At 33.6% G+C, this 27,371-nt stretch overlaps 1 protein-coding gene across 2 annotated transcripts; it reads right to left on the bottom strand.

Moving 5' to 3' along the window:
* Nucleotides 1-1,783: 1,783 nt before the first annotated feature.
* LOC143241875 (sister chromatid cohesion protein DCC1-like) lies at nt 1,784-27,095 on the bottom strand. 2 transcript variants are annotated; one of them, XM_076485158.1, is made up of 12 exons: nt 26,725-27,095; nt 25,360-25,527; nt 18,367-18,541; nt 17,352-17,480; nt 12,469-12,559; nt 11,909-12,047; nt 9,228-9,289; nt 7,498-7,574; nt 5,882-5,959; nt 5,352-5,437; nt 4,391-4,453; nt 1,784-2,496 (listed from the first exon to the last, which is right to left on the bottom strand). In XM_076485158.1, exons 1-12 carry the CDS (start codon nt 26,739-26,741, stop codon nt 2,388-2,390), a joined length of 1,194 nt encoding a protein of 397 aa, XP_076341273.1. In that variant the 5' UTR covers nt 26,742-27,095; the 3' UTR covers nt 1,784-2,387. The 2 variants fall into 2 exon arrangements, with proteins under 2 accessions (XP_076341273.1, XP_076341274.1); XM_076485159.1 differs by lacking the exon at nt 26,725-27,095 and adding an exon at nt 26,113-26,249.
* Nucleotides 27,096-27,371: the final 276 nt, after the last annotated feature.

The raw sequence follows: 27,371 nt of genomic DNA, 5'->3' as shown, positions 1-27,371 counted from the left end.
GTCATGTTTGATTCGTCCAGAAATTGATAAAGTAATTTGCCATTTGCGTTTGAGCAACGACAGTTGAATGCTATATGTTTACTGTTTAGGTCGCCGATAATAATAAGATTACAGTTGCTATTATACAATATATTCAATAGATTTACATCTATAACTGTACTAGGCGAGCAGTAGATGCCCGCCACAGTAACGTCTGTCTGATTTTGCGTTTTTACATTAATAACTATAGATTCATTACTGGAAGGGATAGTAAGTTCCTGAACTATAAGTTCAGTCTTATACAATAATAAAAGACCTCTGTTTGGATCTCTATTATCCTTCCTGTCATGTCTAATAGTAGAGTAGCCGTTTAATTTAAATCTATGGTAGTTATATAGAAGAGTTTCACTAATTATGATTACATCAGGTTTTATGGAGCTTGTTGTATCTTCAATCTCATGTTTCTTGGAAGCAAGAGCACCCTGGATATTGATGTGTAGAACTGTGAAGTTATCCATGTCTAGTAGAGTTTATGATGGAGGTTAAAATTTGCGGCAAGAACTTGTGTATGTTTTTCAATATGATTTTAACAATTATGTCTGTGAGACTGTTGGTGTTTGTGGGATTTGTATATTCTGCCATTATTTCCGAGAAGGTGGAAGTTATGGCAGATGTCAATGTTGTTTCAATTGTTGTTGGTTGTGTATTTTGAGGTGGTTTTGGTATTTCCTCTTCACTTGGTAATGGTTTTTTCATGTCGGGATGATGAATTTTTAACCACTGCAGCGTATGTGTTTGTCTGTGTAGTTGTACTTTGTGGTGCTGGAGTGGTAGGTGTGGGTTCCTTAATTGTTCGTGGTGGTGGCGGCTTGTTCATGTTGGGATTTTTAATTTCGTATAAGTGTGTCTTTATGGATTTATATTTCTGGCAACCTTTATAATTTGCCGTGTGTTCTTCCCCACAATTGCAGCATTTGGGTTTGGGGTTCTGTTTTGTACACTGTGTAATGTGGTGATTCTCCCCACAGCCCACACAACGCGCATTTGCTTGGCATGCTGAATTCGCGTAAAGCTACATTATACACCCCCACGGCTGGGAGGGCGAGCATGTTTGGCGCGACGCGGGCGCGAACTCGCGACCCTCGGATTACGAGTCGCACGCCTTACGCGCTAGGCCATGCCGGGCCCAAACCATTGGAATTAAACGAGGCTTGTTTGTTTTGAATTTCGCGCAAAGCTACACGAGGGCTATACGCGCTAGCCGTCCCTAAGTTAGCAATATAAGACTAAAGGGAAGGCAGCTAGTCATGATCACCAACTGCCAACTCTTGAGCTACTGTTTTAGCAACGAATGGTGGGATTGACCGTACTTTATAATTTCCCCACGGCTGAGAGAACAAGCATGTATTGTGTGACTGGAATTCGAACCCGCCACCCTGGGATTACGAGTCGAGTGCCTTTAATTATTTGGTCGTTAAACAAAGCACATTTGGTTTCTTTTAAATAGAACGTATATACAACTTAAAACTATCTGTACAACACACATTCATCGTCGATTGCTTCTAGTGATAAGCTGACAACAGTTTGTACCGAAATTTATCTTACGTAGTTTTCCTTCAGAAGTGCTATTTCTGTTAGTTAAGCAAGCTAACATCCACAGTATTCTGTATCCTTACACAATCCACTTCTTGGTTTCTATACTTTCGCGCAATGCTACAGAAATGGTTATTTGCGGCTACCCACCACAGGAAAATTATCTTCAGTTAACGTTTTATAAAAAAATTATATCTCAACCGCCATGTTCTTTTTTTTGTTGAATTACTTTATTTTTTAGTCGTGGTCTATTAAGGTATTTATAAAACTATCTCGACCGGGTCTTATTTTCATGTACAAAATTCATTTCACTTAGACAAATAGTTAATTAAGTACGAAATATATCTTTAGAAGAATCAAGTATTTCCATCAAGAAGTGGCGCCATCTTACGGCATAATAATCATAAAAAGTATCCACGAAAAAAAAATATTTTGCCGAGATTTTAAAAACAATTAGAAATATCAAATCTGTCTGTTGCTATAACACTAACATGAGTAAAGACATGTATCAATTAGTATAATTAAGAACTGTTTTCTTACTTTTGTTGTTTCTTAGTTCAGAAAAACACTTAATGCATGTATTTAATGAAACTTAGCGTATTCAACTAACAAACACCAAAATTTGATCAGTTTTGTTCAGGGTCAATTTGTGTTACATTATGTTATAGCTGGTTTTGGAGTTTCGTAAGTAAATGTAACAGAGGGCTCCAGTGTCTTCACTGATTATTTCTGTACAAACACTTGACGGTTCGAGGTAAAACGTAGAAAGTTTTATTGTTTTAATCTATGCACATGCGTCTTTCTCAGGTCACAAGTCACGAGACTGGCCACTTGGCACTGTAAAACTTCACACCATTTTGGGAGGACGAACGTGCGTTTTTGGTTAGTAAAGCATTGAGGTTTAGATTCGCTGTAGAAAGATCTCTGAAAAAATATAAAAATTATATTTGTGTTAACTACAAGAATGGGTCTTCATTCTCTTGAAACACTAAACACAATGCGTCATTAATTCATCAAACATCACTCAACATATGATATACATCTAATTTACTAAACATTTCTATCTGGAATGTTCTAAACACACAACGTACAGTGTCACTATAGTTCATTAACATTTCATGTGTCTTACAAAAATTATACAAAGAACATTAATGGTTTGACAAAAGTTCAAACCTAAATATGTAACACAACAGAATCAGACCTTCTAATATCACAATTAACATTTTATAAATGTAGGTTACTTTTAACTGTTAAGCAAGGAAACAGACACCACACGGCGGTACGAGGACAACCATAAAACAGACACCACACGGTGGTACGAGGACAACCACAAAATAGACACCACTCGGTGGTACGAGAACAACCACAAAACAGACACCACTCGGTGGTACGAGAACAACCACAAAACAGACACCACTCGGTGGTACGAGAACAACCACAAAACAGACACCACTCGGTGGTACGAGAACAACCACAAAACAGACACCACTCGGTGGTACGAGGACAACTACAAAACAGACACCACACGGTGGTACGAGAGCAACCACAAAACAGACACCACACGGTGGTACGAGGACAACCACAAAACAGACACCACACGGCGGTACGAGGACAACTACAAAACAGACACCACTCGGTGGTACGAGGACAACTACAAAACAGACACCACTGCGTGGTACGAGGGACAACTACAAAACAGACACCACTTTCGGTGAGTAACCACAAAACAGACACCACACGGTGGTAGCAACCACAAAACAGACACCACACGGCGGTGCGAGACAACAACCACAAAACAGACACCACACGGCGGTACGAGGACAACCACAAAACAGACACCACTCGGTGGTACGAGAGCAACCACAAAACAGACACCACCGCGGTGGTGCAGGGACAACTACAAAACAGACACCACTGGTGGTACGAGAGCAACCACAAAACAGACACCACACGGTGGTACGAGGGACAACCACAAAACAGACACCACTTTCGTGTGGTACAACCATAAAACAGAGCAACAACCACAAAACAGACACCACACGGTGGTGCGAGGGACAACCATAAAACAGACACCACACGGTGGGGTGAGAGAGCAAAAACGACAAAAACAGACACCACACGCGTAATGAGAGCACACGGCCACACGCGAGAGCAACGACAAAACAGACACCACACGGTGGTACGAACCACAAAACAGCAACGACAAAACAGACACCACAGACACCACACGTGATAATGAGAGCAACGACAAAACAGACACCACACGGCGGTACGAGGACAACTACAAAACAGACACCACACGGTGGTATGAGGACAACCATAAAACAGACACCACACGGCGGTACGAGAGCAACCATAAAACAGACACCACACAACCATAAACAGACACTACAGGACAACCATAAAACAGACACCACACGGCGGTACGAGAGCAACCATAAAACAGACACCACACGGTGGTACGAGAGCAACCATAAAACAGACACTACACGGTGGTACGAGGGCAACCATAAAACAGACACCACACGGTGGTACGAGGGCAACCATAAAACAGACACCACACGGTGCTTTGAGGACAACCATAAAACAGACACCACACGGTGCTTAGAGGACAACCAAAGAACTAAAAAACAGATGTTCCAGGCAAATTAAGAGAAATATTTCTAAAAATAACTTCATAACGTGTGCTAATTTTGTGAAAGAAAAGGTTAACACCCCAAACATAAATGTGAAATTTCTCTTGTGTTAACACTGACGTTATTACTTGTTTATACCAACTGACCCATTTCATCAATCTGAACCTTTATCATCTACTTACTTAACATAAGGAGTGATATCCTCCAATGTCCATTTTTCACGAGTTCTGAAGAGAGCGTTAAACCTGAAATATTTAATAATTTGTCTTTTGAAGAAGGTTTAGAACATGTTGGACTTTAAGAAGGTACAGTAACCTGAACAATAGCACAGATAAAAATAACCCAATCAGTTTATAATTAAAACATAAAGTTCTCATATGAACAAGTTATGGCTTACAAACCTACATCAACACTAGTTTGACATGATCTAATTACATCCAGCTATAGCAAGCAAATATGATAAAAACTACTTACGAAACTTTGATTAAAATTTAGTTGGGACATGGAACTTTGACAGAAAAAAATATTTATCTATATTATGTAACCCTAATAAAAACTATGACAGTTTCTTTTACTGTAAAACTGATTTTTGTAAACAAGTATTACTCCATCACGATAATAGCAGGCAGCTGTTTGTAACTATAATTATTCTATTAGTGGACACATGATTTCTGAGGTTACTTCTACTACAAGCCTACCAGTGGACCACTGCAAAAATAATGTTGTATTTGTAAGTCTTATGACAGCCAGCAAGTGGGCTACACAGTGTTGTTAGGCCTCAAGGAGCCAGAAACAGAGGTTTTTTTTAAAGGGACTTTTGTTTTTGAAAACTAGTTCAAGTTTATATAAGTTACATTTGAATACTAATAAATGTGAAGTTATAAACCCATTTATAAAATTTACATGAACAAAATCCATTACTTTGTGTTTGACAACAGAGATTCTACCACACAAGTTTTGATTAGTATCAAAATTCTATTATTCTCAAACATAAAAACACAACATATATGTATCAGAGAGGTGTTATGATGATGTGCAAAGCAGTTCTGTGCTGAGTAAAACAACAAATTACATTTTTTGTCACCTAACACACAGTGAGCAAATGAGCCATCTGGTGTACAATTAAGTAAACAATAACTTTACCGTGAAGAAACATCCTCGGGAAGTTTCCACACTGGGAAGAAACAGATTGTTTGAGGTTTGGAAGATCGATCCGTGAGGGCTATACCCTAGAAGACAAAAAAGGAAATTGGGTAATAAAAAAGACACTGAGCACCTTTTTGATAGCAATATTAAAATGTACTTGTTAGGCCTAATCAATGAGACGTAGCAATAATTATTTACAACACAACAACAATTAACAGCAGAAGAGTTTCCTTCAGCTTTGGTACATATCACACAACTTAACACAATATACAGAAACTAGTTATCTATAACAGTTGTGATAAAATATGAATAATGCACAGATTTTCTTCCTTCTCAAACATCACTCACTGTCACAACTATAACTGATTTATGAGCACCTAATAAAATTTGGTCAAACTTAAGAAACCTGTAAAACCTGAATTCAGATAAACTGACACATCTTCACACACACAGTCTAAATATAATTTCACACTAATCTGTACTTATTGCCAGAGATTAAGCCACACATAATAATTAACATTACTTACCTCTAACTGTTTCAAGTTAGTTTTCATTCCTTCTGGAACTGTACTTTGCCAGACATAAAGGAATTCTTCCAAGTTAAACTACAGACAAAATCAAAATTTTAATCATTGAAAAACATGCCACATACACAACAACAAAAGTGAATATACTTTACTATTAATACCCAAAATTTCCATACAACAGTTAGAAGACTTTACATAGTTTATTAAAATTATTTTGCTAATTTTGAATTAGTTTCTTAATGAAGGCCAGCTCAATTGTTTGAGACAACTTTTGTAATAACAAAGTGGAATTATCTACGTCCCCCACACAGTTCCCTACTCACGTTACGTCCCCCACACAGTTCCCTACTCGTTACGTCCCCCTCACAGTTCCCTACTCACGTTACGTCCCCCTCACAGTTCCTACTCACGTTACGTCCCCCTCACAGTTCCCTACTCACGTTACGTCCCCCTCACAGTTCCCTACTCACGTTACGTCCCCCTCACAGTTCCCTTCTCACGTTACGTCCCCCTCACAGTTCCCTACTCACGTTACGTCCCCCTCACAGTTCCCTTCTCACGTTACGTCCCCCTCACAGTTCCTTTCTTACCTAACAGCACTACCTCATTTCATAATTCTTTCTTCATCATTTTTACATCAGTGAAACAGATATGACCTTTTCCATATAAATTAACTCATACTTTATACCTCTTAAGAGAAAGAGTGTCTTTCCACAATATACTTTAAAACATACAATCCAGCAACACTTAAACCATCACAAGTTTTAAATACTGCTTCACAGATGTTCTGGAAGACTTTAACATTTGAAATGTCACATAAGTGGACAGATCTAGATATTGAAAAACAGAATAATAAAAACGAAAAGCACAACAACCATTTCCTAAACTTAACTCATAAGGACAAGTTCCCATGTCAGTTATTTTAATACTTTTACAGTTTATTCTAGAAGTGCAATTCCAGCTTTGAGCTTAAACTAAATCCTGAACAAAGATATGAAATTGTGTATTTGAAATGTTTTCTAACATCTTTGTTTTATTTCTTAAGCCAGGACAGAAGTTTATTTTAATAAAATGCCAGGATAAGTACAGTCTGTTTAAATTAGTAATAAATTTAAAGTATAAATAATTATGAAATCATGAACTTTCTACATCACTATCCCTGGTAATGACTTTATTATTTTAATACACTTTCAAACTCTGATTTTCTTATTCATTTGTTTCATCAAGTAATTAAGTCTTTATTAAGAACTGGATTCAACCTTATCAATTCTTATTCTGATAAACACGGACAACGGGACTCGGTCTTATCTATTCTTATTCTGATAAACACAGACAATGGGACTCGGTCTTATCGATTCTTATTCTGATAAACATGGACAACGGGACTCGGTCTTATCGATTCTTATTCTGATAAACACAGAAATCGGGACTCAGTCTTATCGATTCTTATTCTGATAAAAGTCATGAATGCTGATGTAAAAAACATTTCTTTAAAAACAACAAACAGAAATTACCAAACCTGCTCTATATGTCAACATATACAGACAACACATCAAAAACCAAGCAACAAGACTGAAGTTAGTTGCAAGAACAAGAAAAGTCGTAAGTCTACTTGCTTTTCCCGTAGGCCTTAAAATAACCTCTCCAAGAAATGCACAAATTTTGTCTTCATTCCAACGATATAGATCGTATCCTGAAAAAATGAAAAGAATATCTTAAATATCATTGCCAAAGCCAGTTTTTTTATATCCTTTAATATGTTACAGATTTTACAATTACTTACCATCACATCAAAATTTAAGAAACAATTGTTTTACTATGTAACGAAAGAGATGAGGAGCATCTGAAACACAAAATAATTTCAGTGACTAGGTAATGACAGAAGCTAGACTCTATAATAATACTGCTTAACCCTTTCCACATGGGTCATGTCATCGGTTTGTTAACTCGCATTAAAACTTTTATTGAACTACTGTGTTGTCAATTCTTTTTATGTTTGTTATCAAACTGTAGATTATAATTCAAATTTTAATATTATACATTATTTAAAAGTAAATTAAAAAACAAACACATAATCATTGATTTTCGTGTGTAACATGGTATGCTGAACGAATTAATGGTTGAAATTGGATGTTTAGTGTCAAAATATAAAATCTATAGTTTTGTACAAATTAGGAACATAAATTACTAATACTGAAAAGCTAGAATATAAAATATGAACCTCCTGTCTTTTCTATTTGGTGAGATATTACTCATGCACCAAATCAAACACAGTGGCCCGCCTTCTATTTGTGGAAATGGTCCCTTACTTACACTAACTTCTATATATGACATGTGAACAACCAACTGAAAGCTCAGAATATCCTTTCTCCAACTTATTTCTCAATTACTTTTAAATATATCAGTGGTGTCTCTATTTTGAGACAAATCTTCATGCTAGTAGGTTCTGTTTTTATCCTGTTTGAAATTTCTTAAGACTTAGCAAACTACATCAATCAGAAGCGAGTACAAACATCATAACTTTATTCACTGTTTTAAGACAAATTTAATTTGTTTATAGATAGTAATAATACATACGTGTATATAATGTATTATAAATGGCTACATTTTAGAAAATTCTACTCCACAACGACACAGGTAACTTTCCGTAGGTCAGTTTGACATTACTGGATATGGTAAAAACAAATGCATCTTTTCACATCTAAATCATAAGTAATACAGAAAGATATAACTATTCATTATCTAAAAACTTAAAAAGCAATCAAAATAAATACTGATAAATATTATTATTCATTCTAGTAAATCACTGGACCCTTCAACTGTGATTGTCATCATATGACACTGAAAATTTACGTACAGCATTTTGAATGGCATGCCACAAAAAATTGCGAATCTTTGTGCATGGTGTGGTAGACAGACTTACACAAGTCGTAAGCCAAAGAGTAAAATTTGAGGGACTGAAATTAGAATGATTATTCTTTTCTATTCTGAGCTTACTTCATCAAATTTACTGTTGTATGTACTCAAAAACTGTCTATTAGGTGCATAATAATGAAGCATAGCTCTATACTTTCACAATTAATTGAGACATAGTCATGAAAAGTGACTCTTTTTGTTACAAATCAGTTGTCAAAATTTTTATACTATTACATAAAGTCTCACTAAACACTTCAATGTTTTAACTCTGTATTAAGTGTCGAGTGATGTGAATTACTGACAAAAATATCTTTCGTCGGTTCCTCTCTGCTAACGTCACAAGGATGGATTAAAGGTATTCCCCAGCATTAGTGTCTACTGATAGTTTAGTTCTGTGTAAGGGTTTGTACCAACATAAAAACTGTCTTACCTTCAGGTGTTGTCTGTCCAACAGGATGGGTATACCAGTGAAAGCACTCTTCTACAATCTTCCTAAAGATTCAAAATTTTCAGAATAAAGAGCCAGTAACTTATATCATAAACAGTATATGACAGTAACTTCTCCAGTACCCTATCAAAAACAGTACATGACAGTGACTTCTCCAGTACCCTATCAAAAACAGTACATGACAATGACTTCTACAGTACCCTATCAAAAACAGTACATGACAGTGACTTCTCCAGTACCCTATCAAAAACAGTACATGACAGTGACTTCTCCAGTACCCTATCAAAAACAGTACATGACAGTGACTTCTCCAGTACCCTATCAAAAACAGTACATGACAGTGACTTCTACAGTACCCTATCAAAAACAGTACATGACAGTGACTTCTACAGTACCCTATCAAAAACAGTACATGACAATGACTTCTACAGTTTACTATCATAAACAGTATAAGACAGTCACTTCTACAATATTTTATCATAAACAGTACAACACAGTCACTTTACAGTATTCCATTAGAAACAGTAGGTGACTGTTGTATTTGATGAAAGAGATTCTACCATGACAGACAAAATGTTTTTGTAGATACACCCAATATCTATACAAATTCCTTACACAGTTTAGTTGAATTGGAATTATCTGTAGTAACATTAAAGAACCATTACAAATATAATACATTCAAGTTTAACAGAGATGTTTCTTTGTTTTGTCAGCATATGCAAGTGGTGCTCTATATTTACAGCAATATTGTGATATTTGCTGTTTATAACAGTAATAAGTTGATTACATGAGGTACTTCATTTTCCCTTAAATAAAAATAAATTCCACAATTTTTATCTTGTCCACCACAGCTGTGACACACTTTCTAGTGCACCCCCCCTCACTAACATTACATGAATGTTTACACTGTTTGTCTTCCTTTACTGGGTCCAGGTTCTTCATCTTTATTACTGTCCCAAAATGCAGAACCACCGTCCTCTCGTCTCATTACTTCATCATCATCATCACTAGATGTAAAACTATCATTCTCTTGTCTCATCACTTCATCATCATCACTAGATGTAAAACTATCATCCTCTTGTCTCATTACTTCATCACCATCATCACTAGATGTAGAACTATCATCCTCTTGTCTCATTACTTCATCACCATCATCACTAGATGTAGAACTATCATCCTCTAGTGTCATTACTTCATCATCACTAGATGTAGAACTATCATCCTCTTGTCTCATTACTTCATCACCATCATCACTAGATGTAGAACTATCATCCTCTAGTGTCATTACTTCATCATCACTAGATGTAGAACTATCATCCTCTTGTGTCATTACTTCATCATCATCACTAGATGTAGAACTATCATCCTCTAGTGTCATTACTTCATTGTCATCATCACTAGATGTAGAACTATCATCCTCTAGTGTCATTACTTCATTGTCATCATCACTAGATGTAGAACTATCATCCTCTTGTGTCATTACTTCATCATCATCATCATCATCACTAGATGTAGAACTATCATCCTCTCGTCTCATTAGTTCATCATCATCACTAGATGTAGAACTATCATCCTCTCGTCTCATTACTTCATCATCGTCATCATTAAATCTAGAACTATCATCCTCTTCTCTCATTACTTCATCATCATCACTACATGTAGAACTATCATCCTCTCGTCTCATTAGTTCATCATCATCACTAGATGTAGATCTATCCTCTCGTCTCATTAGTTCATCGTCATCACTAGATGTAGAACTATCATCCTCTTGTCTCATCACTTCATCATCATCATCATCACTAGATGTAGAACTATCATCCTCTCGTCTCATTAGTTCATCATCATCACTAGATGTAGAACTATCATCCTCTCGTCTCATTAGTTCATCGTCATCATTAGATGTAGAACTATAATTTGACAGACTTGCACTACTCCTATGCTATCTGAGCCAAGTATACAAAACATATTCACATAGTAATTAGGGTTACAACTAGATAATCTAGTGATGTGGGAACAGTCTGCACACATTCCACTTTTTCATCTTGTTGGTTACTGAATGGTTGAGTGGAAACACATATAATCACTACTTTCATACATCACATACAGTAATTTTTAATGACAATGGAAGACATTTGTACCAATCACAGTGTGAGAATTGGTAAATGTTTGTCCTAGCTACAGTGATTAAAAACATATACTTGTTTCTGAGTTAACAGAAAACAAGTTATACATAACCTTTGGCCACAGGATAAATTTTGGAACATAAGAAAAAAACATGATCACCATAAAACGTGCAAAATACAACTTGACTCGATAACAAAATATTCTGTAAAGATGGTTTAAAACAAATACAGTAACTGTATATGATTTCATATTGAAATATTGACTTGTGTTAAGTGTTGGTGATTTAAGTGTTTACCTATGGCTTCTCTTGTTTTGTATGTATTAAAATAACATTAACGTCACATACCAGAAACAAATGAAACACTATACACTCTAGATACAAATGAAGGTAAGGAGTCGACAACCAAATAATGAACATTTGTAAGGAGTAAAGAAAAACTTTTACTTCAATATCACAATCAGTTGTATATTCTGAACGAGTTGTTTGGAAAATTTTTTTTAAAAGAGTTGGTGGTTATCCTAGATAAAAATTACTTTACCTTGGGAACAGATCTTCCAGGGTGTTGAGCACAGGTTGTAATGGAATACCACCAGAGGGCCAGGAATTCGAATCAACTAAGTTTACTATATGATTGAACACTGAGAACTGGTAATCAAAACCTAGCATCCTCCAATACCTAAAAAAAAAAAAAAATATATGTAAGACTGGATGCCATACAATGGAAATCAGCCAATCCAGGCTCCTCTAGAACTCTGTTATAAGATCATTTGATCTCTAATCACACACAAGTTACATGTAACCAATGCTACAATTCATCTCACTTAAACACCCGAGTACTCCAGGTTTTACATGTAGAAAATGAATAATTTCTCTCAACACTGTTGGGCTGCTTTTTAACAATTGTTATAACAGAGCAGTAATGACAGTGTAAATATACGTCAACAGTTTGACAGACAAACAGATTTATGAAGGACACTGGTAACTCCTTCTATTATGGTACCTTAAACGTGGTTAACGTAAAGCTAACACTCTCCATGAATCATGTCAATCCAGAGGTTACTATCCGGTTCAGAACCTTAATGTGGCCTTGACACTCACCATCTATACAGCATGCCTGCATTTCTTGTAGAGCTGTTTCAAGTTCTTTTGGACTAGCCTGGATCGTGTTCAATAGGTCTTGAAATGTGTACTATTGTGAGAAATATAGGATAAAAATTTATTAACACATAAAAAATTCTCATTTTATCAAAGGAAAATTATGGAAGGGAATAATATTTGACTTTTAATTTTCCAGTTTCATACAGAATGACAATACTTCAGTCAAAAATTACTGTTTATTAATTCATTGTGAACATTAAAAATTATCATTACAGATAATCAAATAAGAATGAATAACATAAACTGAATTTTCATTAATAATTTTAAATTACAAATCAGCGTCTCTATATATCACGTTATTGGTAATTAAATAGTAACTTTTACACATAAAACCATTTCTCCAGTACGACACCAATACAAATATTAATGTTTTCATACAAAAATGAAATCTAAATTTATTATAAAACCCAAACATTTTTCATGAAGTTCATAATAAAACCAAACAAGTTGTTGGTGCAACATGTAAATCTGATTCTATTCAGAAATTATGCATTAAAATCCACTAAAAACTACAATTATCTTAAGTGGTTGTTATTTAGGTCAAACACACAATCAAAAGACAAAAAAAAAACAAGGAAAACTTAGACTACAGTTCCAAATCACAATTACATTTTGGTTGGCACAGCACAGTATTTTACCAAAGCAACAAATCTAATGTACAGTTATTACAATTTTGATTAGTGCAAGTCATTACTATAAGTAATCCTGTGCAATTGAATATAGTGATAAAAATTATTCTAGATTAGATAATGGTTGTTCAGAATGTCACTTGTATACTGTCAATTACTGTCGTCATGTTTTACCCATAAATTATTACATAATTCAGGTGTATAGAACAATATTTCATATTTCATTATGTTGTTAAGCACGCAGCTAAACATACAACGGACTATCTGTGCTGTGTCCATCACGGGTATCGACACACAGATTTCACTGTCATAAACATTCAAAATTCCTGCTAAGTCACCAGAGGGCAGTGTATAATAATTACATTTAAAATATCATGTTTTGATATCACATATTATTAATTATTACCTTTACACCAACACCGTCTGCTTCTTGTTTGTAAGACATTGTTAATTATTACCTATACACCAACATTGTCTACTTCTTGTTTGTAAGACATTGTTAATTATTACCTATACACCAACATTGTCTACTTCTTGTTTATTAGACATTGTTAATTATTACCTATACACCAACATTGTCTACTTCTTGTTTGTAAGACATTGTTAATTATTACCTATACACCAACATTGTCTACTTCTTGTTTGTAAGACATTGTTAATTATTACCTATACACCAACATTGTCTACTTCTTGTTTGTAAGACATTGTTAATTATTACCTTTATACCAACATTGTCTACTTCTTGTTTGTAAGACATTGATAATTATTACCTTTACACCAACATTGTCTACTTCTTGTTTGTAAGACATTGTTAATTATTACCTATACACCAACATTGTCCACTTCTTGTTTATTAGACATTGTTAATTATTACCTATACACCAACATTGTCCACTTCTTGTTTATTAGACATTGTTAATTATTACCTTTACACCAACATTGTCTACTTCTTGTTTGTAAGACATTGTTAATTATTACCTATACACCAACATTGTCCACTTCTTGTTTATTAGACATTGTTAATTATTACCTATACACCAACATTGTCCACTTCTTGTTTATTAGACATTGTTAATTATTACCTTTACACCAACATTGTCTACTTGTTTGTAAGACATTGTTAATTATTACCTTTACACCAACATTGTCTACTTCTTGTTTGTAAGACATTGTTAATTATTACCTTTACACCAACATTGTCTACTTCTTGTTTGTAAGACATTGTTAATTATTACCTATACACCAACATTGTCTACTTCTTGTTTGTAAGACATTGTTAATTATTACCTATACACCAACATTGTCTGCTTCTTGTTTGTAAGACATTGTTAATTATTACCTTTATACCAACATTGTCTACTTCTTGTTTGTAAGACATTGTTAATTATTACCTTTACACCAACACTGTCTACTTCTTGTTTGTAAGACATTGTTACTTATTACCTATACACCAACATTGTCTACTTCTTGTCTGTAAGACATTGTTAATTATTACCTTTACACCAACATTGTCTACTTCTTGTTTATCAGACATTGTTAATTATTACCTTTACACCAACATTGTCTGCGTCTTGTTTATCAGACATTGTTACTTATTACCTATACACCAACATTGTCTGCTTCTTGTTTGTAAGACATTGTTAATTATTACCTTTACACCAACATTGTCTGCTTCTTGTTTGTAAGACATTGTTACTTATTACCTTTACACCAACACCGTCTGCTTCTTGTTTGTAAGACATTTTTACTTATTACCTTTACACCAACATTGTCTACTTCTTGTTTGTAAGACATTGTTAATTATTACCTATACACCAACATTGTCTGCTTCTTGTTTATTAGACATTGTTAATTATTACCTATACACCAACATTGTCTACTTCTTGTTTGTAAGACATTGTTAATTATTACCTACACACCAACATTGTCTACTTCTTGTTTGTAAGACATTGTTAATTATTACCTTTACACCAACATTGTCTACTTCTTGTTTGTAAGACATTGATAATTATTACCTTTACACCAACATTGTCTACTTCTTGTTTGTAAGACATTGTTAATTATTACCTATACACCAACATTGTCCACTTCTTGTTTATTAGACATTGTTAATTATTACCTATACACCAACATTGTCCACTTCTTGTTTATTAGACATTGTTAATTATTACCTTTACACCAACATTGTCTACTTCTTGTTTGTAAGACATTGTTAATTATTACCTATACACCAACATTGTCCACTTCTTGTTTATTAGACATTGTTAATTATTACCTTTACACCAACATTGTCTACTTCTTGTTTATCAGACATTGTTACTTATTACCTTTACACCAACATTGTCTACTTCTTGTTTGTAAGACATTGTTAATTATTACCTATACACCAACATTGTCTGCTTCTTGTTTATTAGACATTGTTAATTATTACCTTTACACCAACATTGTCTGCTTCTTGTTTATTAGACATTGTTAATTATTACCTTTACACCAACATTGTCTACTTCTTGTTTATTAGACATTGTTAATTATTACCTTTACACCAACATTGTCTACTTCTTGTTTATTAGACATTGTTACTTATTACCTTTACACCAACACCGTCTGCTTCTTGTTTGTAAGACATTTTTACTTATTACCTTTACACCAACATTGTCTACTTCTTGTTTGTAAGACATTGTTAATTATTACCTATACACCAACATTGTCTACTTCTTGTTTATTAGACATTGTTACTTATTACCTTTACACCAACATTGTCTACTTCTTGTTTGTAAGACATTTTTACTTATTACCTTTACACCAACATTGTCTACTTCTTGTTTGTAAGACATTGTTAATTATTACCTATACACCAACATTGTCTGCTTCTTGTTTGTAAGACATTGTTACTTATTACCTTTACACCAACATTGTCTGATTCTTGTTTGTAAGACATTGTTAATTATTACCTATACACCAACACCGTCTGCTTCTTGTTTGTAAGACATTGTTAATTATTACCTATACACCAACACCGTCTGCTTCTTGTTTGCAAGACATTTTTACTTATTACCTTTACACCAACATTGTCTACTTCTTGTTTGTAAGACATTGTTAATTATTACCTATACACCAACATTGTCTGCTTCTTGTTTATTAGACATTGTTAATTATTACCTTTACACCAACATTGTCTACTTCTTGTTTGTAAGACATTGTTAATTATTACCTATACACCAACATTGTCTACTTCTTGTTTGTAAGACATTGTTAATTATTACCTTTACACCAACATTGTCTGCTTCTTGTTTATCAGACATTGTTAATTATTACCTTTACACCAACATTGTCTGCTTCTTGTTTGTAAGACATTGTTAATTATTACCTATACACCATCATTGTCTACTTCTTGTTTATTAGACATTGTTAATTATTACCTTTACACCAACATTGTCTACTTCTTGTTTGTAAGACATTGTTAATTATTACCTATACACCATCATTGTCTACTTCTTGTTTGTAAGACATTGTTAATTATTACCTTTACACCAACATTGTCTGCTTCTTGTTTATTAGACATTGTTACTTATTACCTTTACACCAACATTGTCTACTTCTTGTTTGTAAGACATTGTTAATTATTACCTATACACCATCATTGTCTACTTCTTGTTTGTAAGACATTGTTAATTATTACCTTTACACCAACATTGTCTCCTTGTTTATTAGACATTGTTACTTATTACCTTTACACCAACATCGTCTACTTCTTGTTTGTAAGACATTGTTAATTATTACCTATACACCAACATTGTCTACTTCTTGTTTGTAAGACATTGTTAATTATTACCTATACACCAACATTGTCTACTTCTTGTTTGTAAGACATTGTTAATTATTACCTATACACCAACATTGTCTACTTCTTGTTTATTAGACATTGTTAATTATTACCTTTACACCAACATCGTCTACTTCTTGTTTGTAAGACATTGTTAATTATTACCTTTACACCAACATCGTCTACTTCTTGTTTGTAAGACATTGTTAATTATTACCTTTACACCAACATTGTCTGCTTCTTGTTTGTAAGACAGTTACTTATTACCTTTACACCAACATTGTCTGCTTCATGTTTATTAGACATTGTTAATTATTACCTTTACACCAACATCGTCTACTTCTTGTTTGTAAGACATTGTTAATTATTACCTTTACACCAACATTGTCTGCTTCATATTCTTTCCCAGTGTACAGATTTTCTTCCAGTAGATACCTCAGTTTCTGGAGTCTAGGTTTACACAGACGAAGCTCAAAATAGTTGTGGAAGATTCCTGCTACCTTCATGATATTAATATCTTACTAAACATTTAAACTTACAAAACTTTCTAAGATGTTTGATATAGCTATGAAAGTAAAAATTATCTCAAGATATGTGATAAAAACAAAATAACAAAAACCATAACAAAAATAAAATGCAATGAGAAGTTACTGCAAAAACATGCCATATACTTTGATATAATCATTGTAACAGTAATGGTAAGAGTTGAGTGAGCTGTTAATTAATACCAATGTAAAAAACAGTAATGGTAAGAGTTGAGTGAGCTGTTAATTAATACCAAGGTAAAAAACAGTAATGGTGAGAGTTGAGTGAGCTGTTAATTAATACCAAGGTAAAAAACAGTAATGGTAAGAGTTGAGTGAGCTGTTAATTAATACCAAGGTAAAAAACAGTAATGGTAAGAGTTGAGTGAGCTGTTAATTAATACCAATGTAAAAAACAGTAATGGTTAGAGTTGAGTAGCTGTTAATTAATACCAAGGTAAAAAACAGTAATGGTTAGAGTTAAGTGAGCTGTTAATTATTACCAAAATCAGTATCTAATGAACACTGAGATTCCAAATAAATTTAAATAACAATATTATAATACTGAGTTTAAAGTTTTAAAATAACACTGCAACATTAACATCTTTAATTATTTATGCCATTCATATAGAAAAAACATTAATGCATGAGAAACATTTAAATTAATTACTTTAAAATTTGACACACCAGCTTTTAAATCACATTTTGACTATGGGTTTCTCTAATCAATTTTTATAATGTTATGTAACTGGTATTAGATATATTAGTATTAATTCACTTCTTGGAATGTAAACAGTCACTTTAAAACTGAAAGACTGAAACATAATTCCAGCAAATCACATACAATGACTACTGCTCTCACCTCTTGTGAAGCAACTGTTATTCTGTCACCAGTGTCGCTAGCCTCTGCTTTGTTGGGCCACACAAGGGATGGAAACAGCAGGAGAGAATCTGATGTGCCTGCTTCTTTAATTTCATAAGTCTGAGTGTCTGTACATAAAACAGCAGGATCTGATTTGTCTCCTCTGATTATAACTCTGGAATAAATGTCACCTTATATGTTTAACTTAAAACTACTTTCGAGTACATCAAGTAATAAACAGGTGGACACAACACCCACATTTGCTTTACTGGCTTGTTTTTAGAAGTATAAATACCCAAGAAATAGAAGATTTTATGCATGTTTAAGATACATATAAAGTTTGTTAATCAAATATTTAAATATCACAAATATGTGACAATTATTCAATAAACTGACTGGAAATGGTAAGACAAAATTTGAAACAGAAATCAAAAATAAATATTAAATAAAAAATTACCCTAACTTTTGAATGACAATAAATATGATAATATGGACCATTAATACTGAGTGTACTTATGATTTCAAATAGAGAGGTGAAATAATTACGTTTTCATGTTGACTCCACGTTCTGCATATACTAGAGGTTTTTAAAACCATTTCAGCTAACTGAATCGGTGAATTCAAAAGTTCACAATTTTTCAAAATTGAGATATTATATGTTTAATGATCTTTAAGAGACAAGCTATCTGATTGTGTACATAAAGGTCCCAAGTTCACAATAATGTACTGACTATTCACAGCATTTAAAATGCATTGAGTGCAAGAGGGACCCAACTCCAGGACTTGGGCCTCTATTGCACGGATTTAGCTTAATGCCATAGGTGGCAGCACTAATCATCCAGGATGGCAGCGCCCATGCAGCATGAGTTTGATTCAGGTTATGAAGAGATTAGACCAAAAAGAAAGCGTAATGAACAAGAATGGGCCAGAAACAAGCAAGAAAGATTACGTGCTGAAGGCAAAGAATGATATGCTTGATTTCAAATCCCACGTTGGTCAGTTTTATAAAAAGTCAGTCAGAAGGATGGAGAGAAGTTCACAGTCAGCAAATACAAGGTGTTCAGATTCAGTGGAGATTTCAGAAATGACATAAAGGTTTCCGAAAATATGTCTGCTCAGGTCACAACAATATTCTGCCTTCTAGAGCCCTCAGTCAGGGTTGTTACATACCCAGAGGAACCACTCTACAGTGGGCAACTTGGTGTACAGTCAGCAAAAGTAAAGGATGTTCAAAAATTGGCAAAATATCTTTCACCAGAGGCTCATCAGTTCCTCAATAAGTTAACAGTTTGTGATACTAGGGATGAAGATGAGCCTGACTTTGAAGATTAGATACCATTAGAATGATGTACCTGGGATGAAGATGAGTCTGACTTTGAAGATTAGATACCATTAGAATGATGTACCTGGGATGAAGATGAGTCTGACTTTGAAGATTAGATACCATTAGAATGATGTACCTGGGATGAAAATGAGTCTGATTTTGAAGATTAGATACCATTAGAATGATGTACCTGGGATGAAGATGAGCCTGACTTTGAAGATTAGATACCATTAGAATGATGTACCTGGGATGAAAATGAGTCTGACTTTGAAGATTAGATACCATTAGAATGATGTACCTGGGATGAAGATGAGTCTGACTTTGAAGATTAGATACCATTAAAATGATGTACCTGGGATGAAGATGAGTCTGACTTTGAAGATTAGATACCATTAAAATGATGTACCTGGGATGAAGATGAGCCTGATTTTGAAGATTAGATACCATTAAAATGATGTACCTGGGATGAAGATGAGTCTGACTTTGAAGATTAGATACCATTAAAATGATGTACCTGGGATGAAGATGAGTCTGACTTTGAAGATTAGATACCATTAGAATGATGTACCTGGGATGAAGATGAGCCTGATTTTGAAGATTAGATACCATTAGAATGATGTACCTGGGATGAAGATGAGCCTGATTTTGAAGATTAGATACCATTAGAATGATGTACCTGGGATGAAGATGAGCCTGATTTTGAAGATCAGATACCATTAAAATGATGTACCTGGGATGAAGATGAGTCTGACTTTGAAGATTAGATACCATTAGAATGATGTACCTGGGATGAAGATGAGCCTGATTTTGAAGATCAGATACCATTAAAATGATGTACCTGGGATGAAGATGAGCCTGATTTTGAAGATTAGATACCATTAGAATGATGTACCTGGGGTGAAGATGAGTCTGACTTTGAAGATTAGATACCATTAGAATGATGTACCTGGGATGAAGATGAGCCTGATTTTGAAGATTAGATACCATTAGAATGATGTACCTGGGATGAAGATGAGCCTGATTTTGAAGATTAGATACCATTAGAATGATGTACCTGGGGTGAAGATGAGTCTGACTTTGAAGATTAGATACCATTAGAATGATGTACCTGGGGTGAAGATGAGTCTGACTTTGAAGATTAGATACCATTAGAATGATGTACCTGGGATGAAGATGAGTCTGACTTTGAAGATTAGATACCATTAGAATGATGTACCTGGGATGAAGATGAGCCTGATTTTGAAGATTAGATACCATTAGAATGATGTACCTGGGATGAAGATGAGCCTGACTTTGAAGATTAGATACCATTAGAATGATGTACCTGGGATGAAGATGAGCCTGATTTTGAAGATTAGATACCATTAGAATGATGTACCTGGGGTGAAGATGAGCCTGACTTTGAAGATTAGATACCATTAGAATGATGTACCTGGGATGAAAATGAGTCTGACTTTGAAGATTAGATACCATTAGAATGATGTACCTGGGATGAAGATGAGTCTGACTTTGAAGATTAGATACCATTAGAATGATGTACCTGGGGTGAAGATGAGTCTGACTGAAGATTAGATACCATTAGAATGATGTACCTGGGATGAAGATGAGTCTGACTGAAGATTAGATACCATTAGAATGATGTACCTGGGGTGAAGATGAGTCTGACTTTGAAGATTAGATACCATTAGAATGATGTACCTGGGGTGAAGATGAGTCTGACTTTGAAGATTAGATACCATTAGAATGATGTACCTGGGATGAAGATGAGTCTGACTTTGAAGATTAGATACCATTAGAATGATGTACCTGGGATGAAGATGAGCCTGATTTTGAAGATTAGATACCATTAGAATGATGTACCTGGGATGAAGATGAGCCTGACTTTGAAGATTAGATACCATTAGAATGATGTACCTGGGATGAAGATGAGCCTGATTTTGAAGATTAGATACCATTAGAATGATGTACCTGGGGTGAAGATGAGCCTGACTTTGAAGATTAGATACCATTAGAATGATGTACCTGGGATGAAGATGAGTCTGACTTTGAAGATTAGATACCATTAGAATGATGTACCTGGGATGAAGATGAGCCTGACTTTGAAGATTAGATACCATTAGAATGATGTACCTGGGATGAAGATGAGTCTGACTTTGAAGATTAGATACCATTAGAATGATGTACCTGGGGTGAAGATGAGTCTGACTTTGAAGATTAGATACCATTAGAATGATGTACCTGGGGTGAAGATGAGCCTGATTTTGAAGATTAGATACCATTAGAATGATGTACCTGGGGTGAAGATGAGCCTGACTTTGAAGATTAGATACCATTAGAATGATGTACCTGGGATGAAGATGAGCCTGATTTTGAAGATTAGATACCATTAGAATGATGTACCTGGGATGAAGATGAGCCTGATTTTGAAGATTAGATACCATTAGAATGATGTACCTGGGGTGAAGATGAGTCTGACTTTGAAGATTAGATACCATTAGAATGATGTACCTGGGGTGAAGATGAGCCTGACTTTGAAGATTAGATACCATTAGAATGATGTACCTGGGATGAAGATGAGCCTGATTTTGAAGATTAGATACCATTAGAATGATGTACCTGGGATGAAGATGAGCCTGATTTTGAAGATTAGATACCATTAGAATGATGTACCTGGGGTGAAGATGAGTCTGACTTTGAAGATTAGATACCATTAGAATGATGTACCTGGGATGAAGATGAGTCTGACTTTGAAGATTAGATACCATTAGAATGATGTACCTGGGATGAAGATGAGTCTGACTTTGAAGATTAGATACCATTAGAATGATGTACCTGGGATGAAGATGAGTCTGACTTTGAAGATTAGATACCATTAGAATGATGTACCTGGGATGAAGATGAGCCTGACTTTGAAGATTAGATACCATTAGAATGATGTACCTGGGGTGAAGATGAGTCTGACTTTGAAGATTAGATACCATTAGAATGATGTACCTGGGATGAAGATGAGTCTGACTTTGAAGATTAGATACCATTAGAATGATGTACCTGGGATGAAGATGAGCCTGACTTTGAAGATTAGATACCATTAGAATGATGTACCTTATTGATAACTTGTCCTCTATGAGAATGAAAAATTCATTTTACTGGCAGTTATCATGTATCAAAACAACAGTTTGGATATAAACTGATCTTAAGAAGTGTTAAAAATATGACAGAATAAGAAATAAAGATATCCTCAGATGAGAAATATGTGGTATGTCCTTTATCTTCAGATTTTACTATTGTTTAATTCAAGAAGGGCCCAAGTCCAGAGACTTTAGTTTGCCAACCCTCTGATATTAAGAGTGAAATGCTTCATATTATAGCATTTGTAAGCTGTGAACTGGTGCTATATCTGAGTCAAGTATGAATCATTTGGCATACCCTCCCTTTAAGATATGCAATTAAGTTGATTTCCTGCGAAAAAGATATTTCTTGGACTTGGGCCCCTTTTGAATTCACCGATTCAATTCTAAATCATATCTATAAGTGCTCATGTACAGTAAGTCTTTTCAAATACTTTCCTAAATGGCCAGAAGTAGAAACAAAGTGAAAACTATCTCCAAATGTAAGATAATGGAAGCTGCTAAACAAACTGCACCAGAAATGTAATAAGGGTGAAGACACAGGACAAATCAGTTGGAATTGTTATGAGAGTCGAAACAAATAAAGAGCACATTCTAATTCATTAAGAATTGGATCTATAAAACATCTTAATACAGCTTGGAAGGAGATAAATAGTTATCTGTTTCTGTTATTGTAAGGTTAGAAAGTTATCTGTTTCTGTTATTCTAAGATTAGAAAGTTATCTGTTTCTGTTATTGTAAGATTAGAAAGTTATCTGTTTCTGTTATTGTAAGGTTAGTAAGTTATCTGTTTCTGTTATTGTAAGGTTAGTAAGTTATCTGTTTCTGTTATTGTAAGGTTAGTAAGTTATCTGTTTCTGTTATTGTAAGGTTAGAAAGTTATCCGTTTCTGTTATTGTAAGGTTAGAAAGTTATCTGTTTCTGTTATTGTAAGGTTAGAAAGTTATCCGTTTCTGTTATTGTAAGGTTAGAAAGTTATCTGTTTCTGTTATTGTAAGGTTAGAAAGTTATCCGTTTCTGTTATTGTAAGATTAGAAAGTTATCCGTTTCTGTTATTGTAAGATTAGAAAGTTATCTGTTTCTGTTATTGTAAGGTTAGAAAGTTATCTGTTTCTGTTATTGTAAGGTTAGAAAGTTATCTGTTTCTGTTATTGTAAGGTTAGAAAGTTATCTGTTTCTGTTATTGTGAGGTTAGAAAGTTATCTGTTTCTGTTATTGTAAGGTTAGAAAGTTATCTGTTTCTGTTATTCTAAGATTAGAAAGTTATCTGTTTCTGTTATTGTAAGGTTAGAAAGTTATCTCTGTTATTGTAAGGTTAGAAAGTTATCTCTGTTATTATAAGGTTAGAAAGTTATCCGTTTCTGTTATTGTAAGATTAGAAAGTTATCCGTTTCTGTTATTGTAAGATTAGAAAGTTATCCGTTTCTGTTATTGTAAGATTAGAAAGTTATCCGTTTCTGTTATTGTAAGATTAGAAAGTTATCCGTTTCTGTTATTGTAAGATTAGAAAGTTATCCGTTTCTGTTATTGTAAGATTAGAAAGTTATCCGTTTCTGTTATTGTAAGATTAGAAAGTTATCCGTTTCTGTTATTGTAAGATTAGAAAGTTATCCGTTTCTGTTATTGTAAGATTAGAAAGTTATCCGTTTCTGTTATTGTAAGATTAGAAAGTTATCCGTTTCTGTTATTGTAAGATTAGAAAGTTATCCGTTTCTGTTATTGTAAGATTAGAAAGTTATCCGTTTCTGTTATTGTAAGATTAGAAAGTTATCCGTTTCTGTTATTGTAAGATTAGAAAGTTATCCGTTTCTGTTATTGTAAGATTAGAAAGTTATCCGTTTCTGTTATTGTAAGATTAGAAAGTTATCCGTTTCTGTTATTGTAAGATTAGAAAGTTATCCGTTTCTGTTATTGTAAGATTAGAAAGTTATCCGTTTCTGTTATTGTAAGATTAGAAAGTTATCCGTTTCTGTTATTGTAAGATTAGAAAGTTATCCGTTTCTGTTATTGTAAGATTAGAAAGTTATCCGTTTCTGTTATTGTAAGATTAGAAAGTTATCCGTTTCTGTTATTGTAAGATTAGAAAGTTATCTGTTTCTGTTATTGTAAGGTTAGAAAGTTATCTGTTTCTGTTATTGTAAGGTTAGAAAGTTATCTGTTTCTGTTATTGTAAGGTTAGAAAGTTATCTGTTTCTGTTATTGTAAGGTTAGAAAGTTATCTGTTTCTGTTATTGTAAGGTTAGAAAGTTATTTGTTTCTGTTATTGTAAGATTAGAAAGTTATCTGTTTCTGTTATTGTAAGGTTAGAAAGTTATCTGTTTCTGTTATTGTAAGATTAGAAAGTTATCTGTTTCTGTTATTGTAAGGTTAGAAAGTTATCTGTTTCTGTTATTGTAAGATTAGAAAGTTATCTGTTTCTGTTATTGTAAGGTTAGCCTCACAAGATTAAGTCACAACATGTTTACTTCCTAACATTGAAACAGAGAGACTGTGTGTGAGTTGAGGTTGGTTACTGTATTGGAATATAACAATGTTCATTACCTTTCACCTTCTACTATTTGATTCAACATGTCAGGAGTTACTTCCATTAACTTAATATCTTCTCTTGTGAAATCTTCAGCTAAGTAAAAGGACTGGACAAGTGGGTTTAATTTTTCTTCCTCTAGCTTTGCAAGCTGAAGAAGACTTCTGACATCTTCTTTGGTCCTGCTAAAAAAACAAAAGGATATATTGATATTTTAATCCATCATTTACCAACTGCACTCTACCCTCATTCCAAAACTGCATATTTAAAAAAAAAACATATGAAATAAAGAATGTTCTTGGTATCTATAAAGAAATGAAATATCTTTGAGTAAATTTCCACCTTACCAACTTGATGATAACATATATTGAAATACTTTTATTGTGTCAGTTTTATCAGCTTATTGGTATATTGTAAACACAATCATTCAATTGACATGTTTAACCAAAGATATACAAAATATCTGAAAAAGAAAAACAACTTCAGTACTGAGAATCACACAATATTTTTTTCAGCTATTTTTACATTTAAAGGGAAACACAACTTCCATGAATATGTCTGAATAGTGTCACAGGACCGTAATCATCATAAACATTACCGAATGAAATGAAGCAAGGGTGAACTACATATTCTCTGTATGTTACATTTATAGTTTTACTGGTTTACTAGAAAAGTAAAACTGTTTTTAATGTTACACAACCTTCAGGAAATGTATTTCTTCAAACACTTGCCAAACAATTTTCTAAAGAACACTACAGAACTACACTTACCTAACCTTCTTTCTTAAAGTTTTTTCTTTGCTCCCTCCTTATAACCCTAACAAATAGGGTTAACTTGGAGTTTTAATTTTATGGTTGTCTTCACACATAAGTATTATATAGTCCTAAATGTAAGCTATGGATTCCCTTCGGTAATTTATCTTTATTTACTTAGATCTAAAAAAAAAACAAAAAACATTTATACAACCTGAAAGAATAACTTGAACCTAGTCAGAATTAGAATTTTGATTTACAACATACTTCATAAATGTTTCTTATATAACACGAATACTCGTAATTTCATAGTTATATTGCTAACGTTATTAGCTTATAAATATCTATTAGGTTGAACCGTCTTTCTAACCATTAGTCCTAGTTCTCCCGTCACTTGTAATGGTATAGTGACAGACAGATTAGCTTCACACTCGTACTCAACTGGTAACCCTAATTTATTTGATGTATGGTAAAAGTGTTTACTTATCGATTTGATAACATGTGCACAACGGACGTTGTACAAATGTTTGTTCTTAAAATCGCAATTCTCATTACATATTAAAGGCACAGGTTTATACATTGCGTAAATATAACAAAAGGTGAAGAAAAAAAGTTGTGAACACAACTAACCTCATATTTCCCGCCATTACTACACTAATTCGTCTTTCTTCATTTATTACCGTAGACCGATAGGAAATTATTAAATTTAATACAATTTTAATTATAACATAAAGTATACAATAACTACGAGACTAAATTACTTTATTAGAGAAAGATTATTTTTAAAACATTTGGTTGCCTTAAAAATTATTTATCACATTATGAGATTTTCAAATAATTTTAAAACATTAAATATACGTAAATGAAAAACAAAAAAGTTAAAGTCCTAAGCTAGAGAACTAAGAAAGCAATGATTACCAAACTTTTGAAGAATTATCGTAAATAACCTAAATTTTAAAGAAGCTTTATACAGAAAATTATAAAATAATAATAATAGCCTTAATTGTAGCGCCATCTAGGAAATGCTAATGACATTTGTCGAAATTAATTAACGTGTTTTTCTTTTCATTCTTCTTTTGAATTTATACAAATCTAATGAAGAGTTAAATTCCACTCTATGAACTCTGCACAGTAGGTTAAGGTTTTATACTTTGCCTAAACAAGCCATCTAGCAGTTTGCTAACACTTTAAACAAACCTACGATATCATTTATGTTAACTGGTTATTCTAAGAACTTACGAGTAAGACGAAAGAAGCATATTCTTTATTGTGACCAT

The sequence above is a fragment of the Tachypleus tridentatus genome, unplaced genomic scaffold, assembly GCF_004210375.1.
Source record: "Tachypleus tridentatus isolate NWPU-2018 unplaced genomic scaffold, ASM421037v1 Hic_cluster_1, whole genome shotgun sequence".
Taxonomy (NCBI): Eukaryota; Metazoa; Arthropoda; class Merostomata; order Xiphosura; family Limulidae; genus Tachypleus; species Tachypleus tridentatus.
The sequence above is the reverse complement of the archived record's forward strand: the minus strand, read 5'-3'. Positions and strand labels throughout refer to the sequence as shown.

Excerpts from the sequence above, each read along its gene's own strand:
- LOC143241875 (XM_076485158.1), bottom strand. Across the intron at positions 18,542-25,359 it reads CAAATAGTAGAAGGTGAAAG|AGTTATAATCAGAGGAGACA; the intron begins GTAATGAACATT and ends CATTTATTCCAG. Across the intron at positions 17,481-18,366 it reads TAACAGTTGCTTCACAAGAG|GTAGCAGGAATCTTCCACAA; the intron begins GTGAGAGCAGTA and ends AATATCATGAAG.